The 19,124-nt window shown below is 39.5% G+C and overlaps 2 protein-coding genes across 3 annotated transcripts in view; one reads left to right on the forward strand and one right to left on the reverse strand.

Moving 5' to 3' along the window:
* KIAA1191 (KIAA1191 ortholog) overlaps window positions 1-11,086 on the forward strand; it is a 78,137-nt gene extending 67,051 nt beyond the window's left edge. The window contains 1 exon segment of the mRNA XM_053717082.1: window positions 9,530-11,086. Within this exon segment, the coding sequence (XP_053573057.1) occupies window positions 9,530-9,741 (212 nt within the window). The 3' untranslated portion in view covers window positions 9,742-11,086.
* Window positions 11,087-12,083: 997 nt separating this feature from the next.
* SIMC1 (SUMO interacting motifs containing 1) overlaps window positions 12,084-19,124 on the reverse strand; it is a 245,293-nt gene continuing 238,252 nt past the window's right edge. For both annotated transcript variants that reach the window (XM_053717080.1, XM_053717079.1), the window contains one exon: window positions 12,084-13,810. In XM_053717080.1, the coding sequence (XP_053573055.1) occupies window positions 13,593-13,810 (218 nt within the window). In that variant the 3' untranslated portion in view covers window positions 12,084-13,592. The remainder of the gene's footprint in view (window positions 13,811-19,124) is intronic.

Genomic DNA, 19,124 nt, shown 5'->3' on the forward strand with positions numbered 1-19,124 from the left:
ACCTGCAACTGTAGTTACAAAATCTTTGGGAGTTTCTCCTTTGGCTTAGGATTTGTAGTACACAATGCATTTTGACCAGCACTGGATGGTACATCTGACAGTTTTATACTTTAATATTAAATTTCTGTACTTCAGCAGACTTTTCAACAGTTTACTGTGAACGGACCCCATTTTTGCAATAACTAAATACAATATATCAGCAATGAAAAAGCAGGAGTAATGGTAAAAAAATCCTATGCACAGTGTAAAATAAAAAGCAATGAAGTAGTACAAAAGCAATAGACATTGGCAATTGATAACTCAGCTCCAGTGATATATTATTTAACTAAACACTATTTATATAAACACAAAGGACTTTAACCTTAACCCTTAACACGGCAGGACTTAAACCCCCATGAGACGGTGGGCCTCTATCTCCTGTAAAAAAAAAAAAAAATATTAAACCAGCCACACCGTAGGTCTGGATTAACATAGGGAAAGCAGAATAAAAATAAAACTACTTACCCTGTGCGAATCCCACACTGACACCAGAAATGTTAGGGGTCCTTTTTTGGAACTGGATACACCTTGTCACTGATTAGTATTCTGCACTTCATCTGCAGAAGAGTATTTCACCTGACGAGATATCTCTGAGAACAGCACTCGACACACACAAGTGAAATCTAAAATGTTCCGAGCTTGCACTGCGATTATATAGTATACATCAGATACATCGTAAATTGACAGTGTCATATACACGCCCCCTTATCAGTGGACAGCAAGAAACCATGATGCGACAACCTTGAGACAAAGTATTTGGTGGGAGCTAAGCTATGCGGTGGGACCATGTTTATGCTAGCAGGTGCCTAGTTATGCGTAGTTACCAGATAAAGATGTTTCTTAAGACACGGTGAGTCCACGGATCATCAATTACTGTTGGGAAAATCACTCATGGCCAGCAGGAGGAGGCATAGAGAACCACACCAAAGCTGTTAAGTATCACTTCCCTTCCCACAAACCCCAGTCATTTCTCTTTGTCTGCGGTGCAAGGAGGAGGTGAAGTTTTCGGTATCTGAAAATAAGTTTACTTCAAGATTTTATTATTTTAAAGCAGAGTAGGTTTGCTCTGATCTTTCCTTGGGTCTAGCCGTACCCCACATCAGTCTCTTCAGTAGGGCAGTGGTGGTTTTTAAGCAATTGGGAACTTTTTGAGGTACATTCTTCACTGCATTTTCTCAACAGTTTTGCTGCCCTATTCAGAAAGCCTGAGTAAGTTTACTCGGATCTTTCTTTCTCCACAGGTCCATGTGAGGAATAGCATCCTCTCAAACCAGATGAGCTGTCCTTCTGCCTTACAGACTGACATACAGGTAAGTGCCAAGAAAATATTTTCTTTTATTCAAGAGGAAAAATACTGGCACTTCAACAGTCTGAGGCTGCATGAGGACGTTTTTATTTATTGACCCTATTGAGGGTTAATATTAAGGCAGAATAGCAGGCACTGTGGACGATGAGGAGGTGATAGTTTATTTTTATTGGTGGCTCAGTTAGTGTCCTTGGCTCCGGTGTAGACCCGATCAAGGACAGTGTAAGAAAGTGGTGACGCTATTAATTTATTTATTGCGGCCATGTGTTTTTCTGAAACTTTTTTTTTTTTTTCTCCTTCTGTCTTAATGGCTGCCGGGACCGCCCCCGATTTTATAGGAGACATGGTTTGCTTTCTGAGGTGGAAGATGGTGTAAGGCACACTTTCTGGGCTCACTTTCTGTGAGTTTCGGTGTGGTGACACTGTTAATATTTCGTTTGCAACGGAGTGAAATCGCTGAGCCGGCTGGTCTATCGGGATTCCGGAGTGAAACCAGAACTTTTTTTTTTTTTTCAAGATTTTAATTCGGTCAGCAGGACAGGTAGGCAGGCACCTCAGCAACATAGCTGAGGGGTAGAGGGTTGCCTGGGGGTTGAAATACAGGATTGAGCTCCATTTTATTTTTTGACTAAAAAGCAACTTAAAGGGGCAGTAATCGTTTTTCTAGTGCCAAGTATAAAAAGTTAAATAAATGTGTTTTTTTTTTTTTTTTCCCCCTTTTATTGACCTTCTTGTTTGGTAATATGGACCACAAGGCTTTGCTAAATATTGCATGTAAGCTACGCTTTAACTCCCAGGTTGGAACCACCAATACCTTTTTGTTCTTCATGCATTGAAAGAACTTTGTGTTACAGGAATAGACTCTCTTTGATCCTGAGCCATCATTATCTAAGGCGGATGCTGTTCAAGTGTCGCCTGTATCAGATATGCTGCAGCTTTCTGCTCAAGCGTCCTAATCATTTTCGTCTCCACATGCAGTTCCCTGTGTTTTCTCTAACGCTCCGGTAGGAGTTTCTTTGCAAGACATTGCTGCCCTGGTATCCTCTGTGGTATCTGAGGCACTGTCTGCCTTTCCTATGCTTCAGGGAAAACGCAAGAGGAAATCTAAAGAGTCAGTTAGTAAGGTTTTTGATCCAGTTGTGGCTAACCAGGGTGCTCCTTCTTCTCAAAAGTCTGAGGAGGAAGACACTTTGGTAGCGTCTGAGGGTGAAATCTGAGACTCGGACAGTATAATTCCTTCTTCTTATGCTGAAGTTGTATCCTTCAGGTTTAAGCTGGAGCACCCTCTGTATGTTACTTAAAGGGACAGTCTACACCAACATTTTTCTTATTTAAAAAGATAGATAATCCCTTTATTACCCATTCCCCGTTTTTGCATAACCAACACAGTTATATTAATATACTTTTTACCTCTGTGATTACTTGTATCTAAGCCTTTGCAGACAGCCTCCTTATCTAAGTGCCTTTGACTGACATGCAGTGTAGTCAATCAGTGAAGACTCCTAAATAACTTCACAGGAGTGAGCACAATGTTATCTATAGGACACATGTGAACTAGCACGTTCTAACTGTGAAAAACATTCAAAATGCTCTGAGCTAGGAGGCGGTTTTCAACTGTTTAGAAATCAGTTTGAGCCTAGCTAGGTTTAGCTTTTCAAAAATACCACCAAGGGAACAAAGCAAATTTGATGATAAAAGTAAATTGGAAAGTTGTTTAAAATTGCATGCCCTATTTGAATCATGAAAGTTTAGTTTTGACTAGACTGTCCCTTTAAGGAGGTTTTGGCTACCTTGGACGACTCTGATATGACTGTCGTAGTAAACCCTAAGAAATCCAATGGATAAGAAGTTGGGGGCCTTGCTAAAGAAGATGTATGTTCACCAGGGTCTTCAATGGCAGCCTGCGGTGTGTATTGCCACTGTCGCCAGTCCGGCAGCCTACTGGTTTGATGCGTTGTCTGATTCCAATCAGACAGATACCCCTCTGAGTTAGCAAATTCCTTTATCACGGATGCTTCGTTACAAGTCATTAAGTTGGGAGCAAAAATGTCTGGTTTTGCTGTCTGGCTCGCAGAGCCTTATGGTTAAAATCCTGGTCTGCGGATGTTTCATCTAAGTCCAAAGTTTTGGTGATCCCCTACAATAGTAAGACCTTGTTTGGACCTGGCTTGGCTGAAATAATTTCAGATATTACAGGTGGAAATGGATCTTTTCTATCACAAAATAAGAGAAAGGCCGTCAGAGTAATTTTCGTTCCTTTCATAACTTCAGAGGTAAACCCTCCCTTCCTCCTTCCAAGCAGGAACAGTCCAAGACCTCTTGGAAGCCCAATCAGTCTTGGAACAAGGGGAAGCAATCTAAGAAACCCGCAGCTGATTCCAAGTCAGCATGAAGGGTCTGCCCCTGATCTGGGATCGGATCCAGCAGGGGACAGACTTTCTTAATTCTATCAAGCTTGTATACGGGATGTCCCGCATCCTTGGGCGGTGGACATTTGTATCCCAGGGTTAAAAGTTAGTATTCAAGACTTTTCCTCCCAGGGGCAGGTTCTTCCTCTCAAGATTATCTGTAGACCAGATTAAAAAAAAAAGCATTCTTGAAATGTGTTCAGGATATTTTCGCCCTGGGAGTGATAGTTCCGGTTCCAATGCAGGAACAGGGTCTGGGATTCTACTCCAATCTGTTCGTGGTTCCCAAAAAAAGGGAACTTTCAGACCAATTCTAGACCTGAAATGTCTAAACAAGTTTCTCAGAGTACTGTTCTTCAAGATGGAAACTATACGTTCCATTCTTCCCATGGGCCAAGAGGGTCAGTTCATGACAACCATAGACCTAAAGGATGCTTACCTTCATGTTCGCATTCACAAGGATCATCACAAATTTCTGAGATTTGCCTTCTTGGACAATCTCTTTAAGTTTGTAGCTCTTCCGTTTGGCCTTGCCACAGCTCCCAGAATTTTGTCAAAGGATTGTGTTATTTTTTTTTTATGTGAAAATCCAATAAATGTTTGGTTATGTCAAGGGCAGCGTTGTTACTCGGCTATCACAGAGAGGTATCCTGGATTACTGCAGTGTGTCTTTCAGTGGCGCTATAGTTGGGAGATAGCAGTGTCTCGTGTCAGATTTGTGGGTTGTTTTGGACTCCCATTCCTAAATATAAGATTAATAATTCAAATATTATTGCTAAGGGCTTAAGTCTGATTCTGCTTTAGCAGTTTTTTTTTTTCTAAGACATGAGATGCCATCTTTGTAAGTCCACCTACTCAGTTTTAAGTCTGCAAGGGTTCTACATCTATTATAGAATAACCCCTCTGAGCATCTCTCTTCCAAGAATCCGTTGGTCAGGATTTCCACTGTTTTTTTCCTCAATCCCTTTCCTCTAATGTTGCACAGGCAGTACCCTTCGTCTCCCTGGTACACAGTTATGTCTATTTTACTTTGTATGGAACATATTAGTTTTTGTTAACTTTATACTGGATATACCCACAGTGGGGGGAGGCATTTAACAATCGTTTGGGGCTTTATTTGTACATGGAGCATCTATAGTGGAGCTCCTCTTATGCAGTTACTACTTTTTTATTTTATTTCATCTGAGGCAATGTAGTATGTGGGCCATTAGGTATTGTCCTATGTAACATACATATTTTCTGAGTGGTCTTAGAGATTTTCTATTTAGGACTGTTGCATCATGTATGGTCCTATGTAAAATACATATTTTTCTTAGTGATCTTTGGACACTGTTTATTTTCTTGCTTACATATTTTAGGCATATAGGCTCAATAATAATCCTTCTCATATCAAGGTTTTTTTTCTGCTAAGGGCTGTTGCATCATGTTTTGTTCTATGGAAAATGCATGTTTTTCTTAATGTTCTTAAGACTTTGTGTTTTATGATGCTATCATATTTGATGTTTATGGGTAAATAATATACATTTTCTCATAGTGAGATTTCCTGCTAATGACTGTTGCAACATAAGTCGTCCTATGTAAAATACATTTTCTTAGGACTCTAATATTTACTCATTTATAATGAACTTTTATTTTCACTGGATTTTGGTTCAGATTTGTTTCCTGTTAAGGTGTTCTTAATGACATCTGGTGTCATTAATGTTTTAACACCCTGTCAGTTTTGCTCTAACTACTATGTAGGTCTAAGATGGCTTTGTCCTTATTTGTAGCTTTATCATTTACCAGTGGGTAATTTTATCATTATTTGACAAGTTCTCGGTCTTGTTTTTTTTTCTTCAGCATTATAATATTTTGTCCTGCAAACTCTTTAACATGAGATCCAGTTTTATCTATTTAGAGAGGTTTTTTTTAACTTGCATTCCAGTGTTTATCTCTGGTCCCTCTCTCTAAGTGGGACCTAGGATTTTGTTCCCGAGAAGGTATTTGTCTTTCTGGACAAACATTTTTTCTTTTTGTACCCTGCCATTTGGTTTGGCCCTCGGCTACAAAGATAAGTTACCTGGATTTTAATACCAGGGTCTAGATTCTGTCTCCACTAAAATCTTCCTGACAGATTTGATCGAATCCAGACTTCTTTATGCCTGTCTCTCCCTGCAGTCCTCGGCATGCCCCAGGGACGCTGTGAATGGAAGTAATTGGTCTCATGGTTGCCTGCAGGGTCATTATTCCTTTTTCCACTTCTGAGACCTCTCCAGCTATGTATGCTCAGTCAATGGAACAGGGATCATTCAGATCTGTCTGTCTATCGTCCTAGACACCACACAAGAGATTTCTCTCCAGGTAGCTCTGTTAGGATCATCTGTCCCAAGGCATGTGCCTTTTGAAACCACTGTGGGAGATTGTGTCTACAGATTCCAGCATCTGTTTGGGGTCCCTTAAGAGCTCAGGGATTCTGGGTGCCAGAGGAATTGGTCCTTCCAATAAACATTCTGGAGCTGAGAGCTATCTAAAATGCTCTGGTAGCATGGCCTCAACTGAGTTCTGTTCTATTTCTCAGATTTTAATTGGACACCATGACTTCTGTGACTTTCATTAAGGAGGAACAAGGAGTTCCCTGGCGGTGAAGGAAGTCTCTTGCATCCTTTAGTGGGCAGTGTCTCTGGATTTGTCCCTTTTTGGTCACTCATATCCCGTGAGGGTAACACTACCTGAACAGACAGGCGTTCTTTTCAGGGGTGTGGACTCTTTATCCAGAGATGCTCTCAAAGATAATCCTCAGGTGGGGGGGTTCCGAATATAGTCCTTCATGGCTGCTCGCCTGATTCCCAAGCTGCCCGGATTCGGGTCCAGTTCGAAGTTCTCTCAGGCAGTGCTGGTGGGTTCTCTAGCGGTTCCATGGGAATTCAGTCTGATTTTTCTATTCCCTACATTTAGCCCGCTTCAAGTAGGAAGAGACCAAGGTGATCCTATTTGCTCCTGCCTCGCCATGCAGAACTTGTTTTGTGGATCTGGTAAAGTTTTCCTCCCCTTAGTGGAGTATGCCGCTGAGGAAGGACCTTCTACTTCAAGGTCCGTTCCTCCATCAAATTCTAGATTATATGAGACTGCGTGGTCTATGAATGATTAGTCCTGTTTAAAGGGTTTGGAGAAAGGTCTGATCCTGGCTTGTCAGCTAGTGACATAAGGTCTGGCGCACCTATCTTTCTTTGTGCAAGTCTTGATGATTTTTCTTGGCACAAGATCAGAGTTCCTCAAATTCTTGTTTTCTCCATGAGGGTTTGGAGAAATGTTTTGTCTGCCAAGTTCTTTAAAGGGACAGATCTCTGCTCTTTCAGTTTTTGTTGTATGAGTTGGCCAGTTTGCCGGACGTTCAGTCTTGTTCAGGTCCTGGTTAGAATCAGACCTGTGTTTAAGCCTGTTGTTCCTCCGTGAGTCTTTGTATTCTATTGATATTAAACTTTTATATTGGGGGGAAAAAAAATTATGTTGGCTATTTCTTCTGCTTGTAGATTTTCAGAAATGTCGGCCTTACAGTGTAACTCTCTAGCTTATTTACCATGCGGATAAGGCTGTTTTCCATACTAAGTTATGTTTTCTTCCGAGGTGGTACCGCAATGTTCCTCAGGAGCTTGTAGTTCCTTCCATCTGTCCTACTCCTCAGAAGGAACGTTAGAGCACAAATCACATCCAGGTTATGAATCAAAGGTTTTATCTCTAGGCTTCCAAAGAATTCGGATAATCTTCTTTCATTGTTTATGTATTCCAGTAGGTGCATGGGCCTAGAGGCCATTGCAACTACTCTAGCTTTCTCATAAGCCAAACAAATGGCACTCCTCAGTCAAAAAGGAAGAGTCGTAATCCTCTCAGGAGGCTGCTGGCCACTGTGCGGTTTTGTTTCCCTGGGCTTTCAAGAATGAAGCTTCCATAAAACAAATCTGTAGGCGGCTACATGGCCTCTTTGCATACCTTTTTCAACATTTTAGAATTCTGTTATTGGCCTCAGCTGTGGCTTCTTTTGGGAGAGGGTGTTTTAAGCGGTGGTGCCTTCAGTTTAAGTCTGTCTGTCTTTTAGTTCTCCCTCCCTGTCCATTCTTTGTCCTCTCTGGCTTGGGTATTGGTTTAAAAAATAGACTTTTTAGGCATAAAATCCTCCCTTGAACATTATTTGCTTAACAGTCTCTCGCTCCTTAGTACTCATGTGATTACCTGTGAGCTTTTAATCCGACTTGTAACAATGAATATTTCAAACACTCCGGTCTTGTAGCAGTAAAACATAGCCTTTATTGGATACAAAAGCGTGTTCAAGGGGGTCAGAGGTACAGGTCTATACTGTTATATGCACCGACAACACTAAGGTCTGTAAACTTTTACTTATTTTGTATCCAATAAAGGCTATGTTTTACTGCTACAAGACCGGAGTGTTTGAAATATTCATTGTTACAAGTCGGATTAACAGCTCACAGGTAATCACGTGAGTACTAAGGAGTGAGAGACTGTTAAAGGTACATGAAACCCAATTTTTGTATTGCATGAATTAGAGAGAGCATACAATTATAAACAACTTTCTAATTTACTTCTATTTTCTAATTTGCTTCATTCTCTTGATATTATTTGCTGAAAAGCATATCTAGATATGCTTAGTAGCTGCTGATTGGTCGCTGCACATAGATGCCTCCTGTGATTGGCTCACCATGTGCATTGCTATTTCTAAATTAAAGGATATCTAAAGAATTAAGCAAATTAGATAATAGAAGTAAATTGGAATGTTGTTTAAAAATGTAATATCTACCTTAATCATGAAATATTTTTTTGGGGTATAGTGTCCCTTTAAGCATATAATGTTCAAGGGCGGATTTTCTGCCTAAAAAGTTTGTTTTTTGTTCTTGGTGGATAGCATTGGTTGCTTGGGAGAGCAATTGGTGTTTTGTATCCTACTATATTGGTGCTTTTTAAGGGTTAAGCACAGGCGGCATCCTCTAATTTGCAGCTTCAGCAAAGAATAATTGACATTTGATATTGGGTATTGGTTTCCCAACAGTAATTGAATGGAATGGAATTGTAGACTCAACGATGCCATTGGAAAGAAAACAAAATGTATACTTACCGGATAAATTTATTTTCTTTCCTGGCATGCAGAGTCTGTGACCCGCCCTTTCCAATTCTGAAGGCGGCATTTCTTTTTTTTATAATCTTCAGGCACCTCTATGCCCCTTGTGTTCCTCTTCCTCTTTCCTTATTCCTTTTGCTGAATGACTGTGGGAGTATGGGTAGTGGGAGGGATACTTAAAGGGACACTGAACCCAATTTTTTTCTATCATGCTTCAGATAGAGCATGACATTTTAAGCAACTTTCTAATTTACTCCTATTAAATTATTTTCATTCTCTTGGTATCTTTATTTGAAATGCAAGAATGTAAGTTTAGATGCTGGCACATTTTTGGTGAACACACTGTGTTGTTCTTGCTGATTGGTGGGTAAATTCACCTACCAATAAACAAGTGCTTTCCATGGTTCTGAACCAAAAAATTAGCTTTGATGCCTTTTTCAAATAAAGAAAGCAAGAGAACAAAGAAAAATCGATAATAGGAGTAAATTAGAAAGTTGTTTAAAATCGCATACTCTATCTGAATCACAAAAGAAAAAAAGTGGGTTCAGTGTCCATTTAAGCTTTCTTGGGGTGTCTGCCTCCTCCTGGTGGCCAGGAGTTGAATTCCCAACAGTAATTGAATGGAATTGTGGTAAGCATAAATTTAGTTTTTTGGTAATGTCTCCACAGGTGGTTTCAGCATACAGCCTTATAAAGGAGCACAAAAGCCTACTCCTATGGAACTGATGAAATCACAGGTTACAAGAGCTGCAGATGACCACAAAGCATTGAAGCCTCCTACAATGGACATGTCTTCACTGATGACAGAAAATAAGAAAAGCTCACAGAGTCACAACTTAAAGCCTCGTGACATGAATATCCTTACACCAACTGGTTTCTAACAAAAACATATTGCTCCTATTTGAAAGAAGCTCAACACTAGTAATCTTCAGTGTTTCAGCTCTGGCAACAAAGCAATAGTAGACATTTGGTTGATATGGCAAACTGTTTTACAAACTTTATGCTATTGAACAGCCCTTACAAACCGCAACCAAAATACTGTTTTTGTGTTGAAGCAGAGGTCTGTTATTCCTGAAAAAATAAAAATGGCTTGTCCACCTGAACTCTACAGCTTGATGGTGGTGTTGGGCTTTATTCTTAGGTTACAAAAGTTTCTGCTAGTTTTTAACTGTTGGATCCTCTCAAACTAAAGCACTCCAGCTCTGTAACTATGCACATTGTGATCTGGTGTCTTACAAACTTTAGTCATTCATCGTAGATAATGCTGGCTATCAAATTTAGTACTAAACAAACCACCCTAAGAGTGTGAAATTTGATTTAGATCTTGTAAGGCTGTTTTGCTTTTTTTCTTCTCCTCATCCACCACTATGTAACACCGGTTATTTTGTAATATTAAATTATTTAGGTTTACGGTTACAAATATTTCCAAATTTGTGGGATTTCCTGAGTAACTACAGTTTTTTTTATTTTATCCTCTAAAAACAAGGGTTTTCTGAAAATAATTTTAATTGTTTTTATTGCACGGCGAGAGCAAGTCATCTGTTGTGTATGTAAAAATATATATATTATTTTTTGTTGTTGTAATTGAATCACAAACAATCCTATGTTCATACCCACAATGCTTTGTAGAGTGGATCGATTACAATTTTACAAACCCTGGATTAAGGATTTTTATCCTTCTCCACTAAATCATTTATTTTAATCTTTGTGTAAACTGCAAGTGACAGATGCCTTAAAGGGACATACACCTAATTTTATTTTATGATTCAGAGCATACAGTTTTTTTTTAAACTACTTCACAATTTACTTCTGTTAGCAAAATGTCTTCATTCTTTCTATCCTTGGTTGAAAAGCAGGAAGGGAAAGCTCAGGCGCATGTGCAGTTATGTATTATACATAGCAAGAGCACTCTATGGCAGCACTTTTTCCAGCTGTGTAGTGCTCCAGCCGTGCACGCTATCTAGATATCTACAATAAAGAATAGCATAAGAACAAAGCAAATTTGATGATAGAAGAAATTGAATTGTATGCTTTTGTCTGCATCATGACTGAACAATTTTGTTTCATGCTAATTAAGCAAGAGGGTTTAAATTTGTTCTTGTTTTGCAGTCACTTAGATGCTACAACTACTCATTCCGTTTTCAGAAAAATCAACCTGTTTGCACTAATTTTGTAATTTTTTTTTTTTATGCGCCTACATTTTATGGTAATAAACTTTAAAAACAATGTAAATGTGTGGGGTTTTTTTCTGTGTCACATTTCAACAGCACAATACATCATTCAGAAGTTAGAAACAAAAGGATCTGAGGTAACGTCAGATGGAGCATCAGATAAAGGTGGAACGTCTCACTCTACCAGTGTCTCTGGAGACTTATTTCTTGGTTGGAAATTCATATATTTTCTTAACTGTGACTTTAAAAAACAAACTGTAGTTGATGCATATAATGGTATGGATTTGAGCTTTGGTCAAAACATAAATTTTAGAATATTGAACGGCGAATAAACAAGTACAATATTATTTTGCCTTGTCATATCCAACAAGAGGTATGCTCTCTGGTTATTTTCCAGGTGTGGGGGTGGTGGTTTAGAAGAAGGGCTGGTATAGGAGAGCGGAACAGATACTGGGGGAAATCAGTTATGAGAGGGGAGCGTGTCTGTAACAGCATCCTTCCTCTCCAGGGCAACACAAATGTGAAACCAAGTGTCCCAATATGCATCCTCTCTTTTTAGACTTTGCTAGCACTTAAATGTAGCCACCAATAAGCAACTGTAACCCAGGTCTGAACCAAAAATGATCCGGCTCCTAAGCTTTACATTCCTGCTTTTGAAATAAAGATAGCAAGAGACCAAAGTAAAAAATAATGGGAGTAAATTAGAAAGTTGCTTAAAATTGCATGCTCTATCTGAATCATGAAATAAATAAACTTGAGTTTAGTAACCCTTTAACAGTAAGCTACAGCGGATATCGGGAGGAGTAGGCTGCTTCCAGTTCCTTGCTATGCATATTTTTATGGCAGCAGTTATAAAAATTGTCAAGCTTGTGGGTGAATTTGGTAATTGGAGGTAGAATAGTGAATAAGGTTATTTCCGGTTTCATTTGAAGGATAATACCCAGCTTTTTACAAAGTAGGAACACCTGTGTCTAACATGAAGTTAGGGCAACTCCACCATATGCGTATATCGGAGTCTCTCTCTCACCACATTGTCGCTAACATAGGGAGGATCGAGTTGTAAATGTATTTTATTGTATGCAAAACGAATTATGCTCCGTCATATCTGTTGTCGGATAGCTGTCCACCTTACATCACTATTTTCTGCTTGTATCTCCCTTAAAGGGACAGAAAAAACACTGATACAAAAATTCAGTATAAAACCTTTTAAAAGCTCCTAATTTAGCACTGTTGATTACGTTAGGCTTGGAAACCTACTGAAAAAGGGGCTAATAGCAGACCCTCCCCTGCATATGAAAAGAAACATTATACAAACAAAAGCAATCTAAAGTCTGTATACATCTTAAAATTTGGAGCTTGGTTAGGAGTCTTAAAATCAGCAATGTTATTTAAAAATAACCACCAAAAAAAAAACTATACATTTTTTTACAAAAACACCCCCAGATGGGCTATATAAATGGATCATCTACAAAACATTTATGCAAAGAAAAATCTAGTTTACAATTTTACTTTAATCTATTAACGCCGTTCTAGTCCGTCCTAACGGCGCTAAAGCTCGGCGCCGTTAGGACGGACTAGAACGGCGTTAATAGATTAAAGTAAAAAAACAGAACATCCAAGCCATTTGGCTGTCCTGAAGCAAAACGGCGCTTCCTGGATGGGATTGCGGTCTGGAGGGTGAACCTAGCTTCAGAGGGACGCCACCCCCGACCCGATCCCATCATTGAAATCTCACAAGCACTTGCACGATCGCGAGATTTCAATTTGTCTAAACAGGGTTAAAGGGATACTGAACCCAAATTTTTTCTATCATGATTCAGAGCATGCAATTTTAAGCACCTTTCTAATTTACTCCTATTATCACATTCTTTGTTCTCTTGCTATCTTTATTTGAAAAAGACAACATCTAAGCTTTTTTTTGATACAGCACTTTTTTTATTGGTGGATGAATTTATCCACCAATCAGCAAGAACAACCCAGGTTGTTCACCAAAAATGGGCCGGCATCTAAACTTACATTCTTGCATTTCAAATAAAGATACCAAGAGAATGAAGAAAATTTGATAATAGGAGTAAATTAGAAAGTTGCTTAAAATGTCATGCTCTATCTGAATCACAGAAGAAAAAAAATTGGGTTCAGTGTCCCTTTAACCAAAACATGTTTGTATTTAAACAAAGTAGGAAGAGAAATAAAGTATGTACATTTTATATTTTACAAGTCTATGTACATCTGTAAAGTGCTTAGGAAAAAGTTGATAAACTAACAGACTAAGCTTGGGATAATGGATTAAATGTTGGCAACACAAAGAGAAACAAAGTTTACAGCAGCATTTTTCAATATTAACAACATTTTTTTTAGCCTGTTAAAAAGCATTCCTAATACTAGTTTCTGCATGAGAGGGGAACACTTCTGTTTTCCCCTTATAAAAAGTTATGACTAGGGAGTAAGTAATTTGTACAGTTTAATCCTCAATTCTACTATAGCAGTTTGCCTGAAAAGTGAATATTAAAAACATAGCAAATTTTATCCCCACCATTCATCTTCACATATATAAAATGTCACTATGTATTTTTAATAGTAGTACAAAACAAACTATACAGCAAGTTGAGCTTTGCTTGTATAGTTTGTGGTATTTCAGATCCAAGTGTTCGTGTTTTGAAGTTATTTAGGCAAAACTCCACATCTGCTTCTGTGATATCCAAATCCTCATTCGGCATGTGTGCCTGTGTTGACTGGAGAATGCAATCAATGCGCTCTGTCACAGGGGTCCGTAAATGTTCTGGGAATAAAAAACAAATCCATTTGAATATTTGTGTTAAAACTTAAGTTTCTCATGATCACGTATCAGCAAGTAGTACTTAAACATGAAACCCAAAGATTTTCTTTCATGATTTAGCTAGAGCATACATTATTAAACAACTTTCTACTGTATTTCTTTAATCTAATTTGCTTAATTTTCTTGGTATTTGTTGAAAAGCATATATATAGCTAGATAGGCTCAGAAGCTGGGAGCTAGTTGCTGATTGGTGTCTACACATATAGGCCTATTGTGATTGGCTTACAAATGTATTCAGCTAGCTTCCAGTAGTGCATTACTACTCCTTCAAGAAAATAAAGCAAAATTGATAATAAATGTTTACTATTGTAGGCTTTATCTAAACAATGAAAGAACATTTTTGCATTTCATGTCCCTTCATATTTTCTTTGTAGGTAACCCAGGAAAAGAAAATGTATGCTTACCTGATAAATTTGTTTCTTTTTAGACACGATGAGTCCACGGATCATCATCCTTACTTGTGGGATATTCACCTCTTGGTCAGCAGGAGGAGGCAAAGAGCACCACAGCAGAGCTGATAAATAGCTCCTCCCTTCCCTCCCACTCCAGTCATTCGACCGAAGTTAGGAAGAGAAAGGAAAAGCAAAGGTGCAGAGGTGGCTGAAGTTTACAAAAATCAACAACCTGTCTTAAAAGAACAGGGCGGGCCGTGGACTCATTGTGTCTAAAAAGAAACAAATTTATCAGGTAAGCATAAATTTTCTTTTTAAAGACACGATGAGTCCATGGAGCATCATCCTTACTTGTGGGATACAATACCAAAGCTAGAGTACACGGATGATAAGGGAGGGACAAGACAGGGAACCTAAACGGAAGGCACCACTGCTTGAAGAACCTTTCTCCCAAAAGCAGCCTCAGCCGAGGCAAAAGTATCAAATTTATAAAATTTTGAAAAAGTGTGAAGAGAAGACCAAGTTGCAGCCTTGCACATCTGTTCTACAGAAGCTAAATTTTTGAATGCCCATCAGGAAGCAACAGCCCTAGTGGAATGAGCCATAACTCTTTCAGGAGGCTGCTGTCCAGCAGTCTCATATGCAAAACGGATGATACTCAACTAAAAAGAAAGAGGTAGCCGTAGCTTTCTGACCCCTACGTTTTCCAGAGAAAATTACAAACCGAGAAGACTGACGAAAGTCCTTAGTCGCTTGTAAGTAAAACTTTAAAGCACGGACTACGTCTAAATTGTGCAGAAGACGTTCCTTCTGAGAAGGATTAGGACACTAGGAAGGAACAACAATCTCCTGATTGATATTCCTGTTTGAAACGACCTTAGGAAGGAACCCTAGTTTAGTACGTAAAACTACCTTATCTGAATGGAACATAAGGTAAGGCGAATTGTATTGAAACGCCGAAAGCTGACACTCTTTGAGCTAAAGAAATAGCAACAAGAAATAAAACTTTCCAAGATAACAATTTAATATCGAAGGAATGCATAGGCTCAAACGGAGCCCCTTGAAGAACTTTAAGAACTAAATTCAGACTCTATGGAGGAGTAACTGGTTTGAACACAGGTCTGATCCTAACCAAGGCCTGACAAAAAGATTGAACATCTGGGACATCTGCCAGATGTTTGTGTAACAAAATAGATAAGGTAGAGATCTGACCCTTTAGGGAACTTGTCGATAAACCCTTCTCCAAACCTTCTTAGAGAAAAGACAAAATTCTGGGAATCCTAACTCTACTCTATGAGTAGCCGTTGGATTCACACTAATAGAGATATTTACGTAATAGTATAAAACAGTGAAGTGGAGCGCTGGACTCAACCCACGTCGCCAACCTCTTATACTACCTCCTTCCTAGGTAGTTCTGAATTCAAAAGGATTTTGATACGTGGAGTGTAGGTGGCGCTAGAAGTACACTAGGTATACCAAGCAATGGGTTAATAAACTAATTATCTAAGTCTATTTTAATCAGCCTCCAACAATTGGTGTCCCAAATAATATTGGTTAAGCTAATACCATCAAATGAACTGGGTAGTGATAGTGGGAAATAATGGTCTAAAACTAGTAAGTAAATTTCATTTCAAATTTATTCAATATTTTAAAACTTAAAAATCAACAAACTCAGTCATGCATGTGGCCCACACTATTCAATCACAACACCTTTCAAATCACAATAATAAAATTTTATCAATACGATGAAAAATATAACCGCATTAAATCATATAGCATATATGCATAATCAAGGCAATAAAAATATTGAGGCAATCTGACTTGGGTTCTATTTGCCTATAAAAGTCTCTATTCGTTAAATTCTGATATGAGATAGTGTTTAATCCATAGATCTCAAGTGGGTTAGGGCAAAAACCCGGTGATTCAAGTCTCTCTTTTAGTATGCCCTGTAATAAAGGAAATTCCGGTTCACACTTCTTTTAAAAGGATTCCCAAGTTTAGAACAGTAAAATAGTCTTTTTAAAAAGATTCCCAAGTTGGAACAACAGTAGCAGAAGAAAGAGTCTATTTCAAGTAAACTCCAACGGACTGCCGTGGTCCGGTATAGGTGTAACTTAGCAGGGGGACCTGATATCAGTACAGACACTCTCACCTGCTTCTCCTCGTCCGAGTATGTCGGCTTCTGTGTGGATTTGCTGTTTTGGATGAGTCACGGACCTCCGGGTCCCAAAACGTAACTGTCTTCACTTGCGCAAGTCTTACCTCAGTTACCTTCGTATCCGGACTTACAGCCTAAAGCGATTCTCTGCTCTTCAAGTCCGGATACGAAGGTAACTGAGGTAAGACTTGCGCAAGTGAAGACAGTTACGTTTTGGGACCCGGAGGTCCAGCAGAGTGTCTGTACTGATATCAGGTCCCCCTGCTAAGTTACACCTATACCGGACCACGGCAGTCCGTTGGAGTTTACTTGAAATAGACTCTTCTGCTACTGTTGTTCCAACTTGGGAATCTTTTTAAAAAGACTATTTTACTGTTGTTCTAAACTTGGGAATCCTTTTAAAAGAAGTGTGAACCGGAATTTCCTTTATTACAGGGCATACTAAAAGAGAGACTTGAATCACCGGGTTTTTGCCCTAACCCACTTGAGATAAGATTTACCTGATTCTGACTGCTATAAGGAATATATCTATGGATTAAACACTATCTCATATCAGAATTTAACGAATAGAGACTTTTATAGGCAAATAGAACCCAAGTCAGATTGCCTCAATATTTTTATTGCCTTGATTATGCATATATGCTATATGATTTAATGCGGTTATATTTTTCATCGTATTGATAAAATTTTATTATTGTGATTTGAAAGGTGTTGTGATTGAATAGTGTGGGCCACATGCATGACTGAGTTTGTTGATTTTTAAGTTTTAAAATATTGAATAAATTTGAAATGAAATTTACTTATTAGTTTTAGACCATTATTTCCCACTATCACTACCCAGTTCATTTGATGGTATTAGCTTAACCAATATTATTTGGGACACCAATTGTTGGAGGCTGATTAAAATAGACTTAGATAATTAGTTTATTAACCCATTGCTTGGTATACCTAGTGTACTTCTAGCACCACCTACACTCCACGTATCAAAATAGAGATATTTACGCCATATCTTATGGTAAATCTTTCTAGTTACAGGCTTACGCGCCTGAATCAAGGTCTCAATGACCGAATCAGAAAAACTCCACTTGGATAGGATTAAGCGTTCAATCTCCAAGCAGTCAGCTTCAGAGAAACTAGATTTGGGTGAAGGAAGGGCTCTTGAATGAGAAGATCCTTCCTCAATTGAAGTCTCCAAGGTGGCAGGGATGACATGTCCACCAGATCGGCATACTAAATCCTGCGAGGCCACGCAGGGGCAATGAGGATCACTGATGCCTTCTCCTGTTTGATTCGAGCTATGACCCGAGGAAGAAGTGCAAACGGGGGAAAATAGATATGCTAGGCTGAAGGACCAAGGAACTGCCAGAGCATCTATCAGTTCCACCTGGGGATCCCTGGACCTCGACCCGTATCTCGGTAGCATTCTGACGAGATGCCATGAGATCTAACTCCGGCCAACCCCATTTGAGAATCAGGTTGGAGAAGACTTCCGGATGGAGTTCCCACTCTCCCGGATGAAACGTCTGCCTGCTCAGAAAGTCCGCCTCCCAGTTGTCCATCCCTGGGATGTGGATCGCTGATAGATGGCAAGAATGGGCCTCCGCCCACCGGATTATCTTGGTTACCTCGGTCATCGCTAAGGAACTCCTCGTTCCTCCCTGTTGATTGATGTAAGCCACTGTCGTTATGTTGTCCGACTGGAATCTGATGAAATGGGCTGAAGCCAACTGAGGCCAGTCGAGCATTGAAGATCGCTCTTAGTTCCAGGAGGTTTATAGGAAGAACAGACTCTGTCTAAGTCCATACTCCCTGAGTCTTTAGGGAACCCCAGACTGCTCCCCATCCTAAAAGGCTGGCGTCTGTTGTCGCAATCATCCAGGAAGGTCTGCGAAAGCAGGTCCTCTGGGATAGATGATCCAGAGACAACCACCATTGAAGAGAGTCCGTCTCCTGTTCCAGGGTTATTCGAGGAGACAAATCTGCATAATCTCCATTCCACTGCCTGAGCATGTTTAACTGCAGAGGTAGGAGGTGAAACTGAGGAAACAGTATGATGTCCATTGCCGCCACCATCAGTCCGATTACTTCTATGCATTGACGGCCAAGAATTGGACTGAAGGGCTCGACAGGTATCTAGAATCTTAGATTTTCTGACCTCTGTCAGAAAAATCCTCAAAGATATAGAATCGATTAGAGTTCCCAAGAAAGTCACCCTTGTCTTCGGGATTAGGGAGCTCTTTTCCAGATTTACCTTCCACCCGTGAGTTCTCAGGAAGGATAGCACAATGTCGGTATGGGACCTTGCTTGTTGACAAGATGGTGCCTGGAGTAGAATATCGTCCAGATAAGGTGCCACCGCAATGCCCCACGGTCTTAGAACCGCCAGCAGAGACCACAGAATCTTTGTGAAAATTCTGGGTGCCGTGGCCAGACCGAAAGGAAGAGCCACAAACTGAAAGTGTTTGTCCAGAAAGGCAAACCATAGGAACTTGTGATGATCTCTGTGGATAGAAACATGAAGATAAGCATCCTTTAAATCCACTGTCGTCATAAAATTGACCCTCCTGGATCAATGGAAGAATGGTAAGAATAGTTTCCATCTTGAATGATGGAACTCTGAGAAACTTGTTTAGACCCTTGAGGTCTAGGATATGTCTGAAAGTTCCCTCCTTTTTGGGAACTACAAACAGATTTGTATAAAAACCCT

This window comes from Bombina bombina, chromosome 6 (genome assembly GCF_027579735.1).
Source record: "Bombina bombina isolate aBomBom1 chromosome 6, aBomBom1.pri, whole genome shotgun sequence".
Taxonomy (NCBI): Eukaryota; Metazoa; Chordata; class Amphibia; order Anura; family Bombinatoridae; genus Bombina; species Bombina bombina.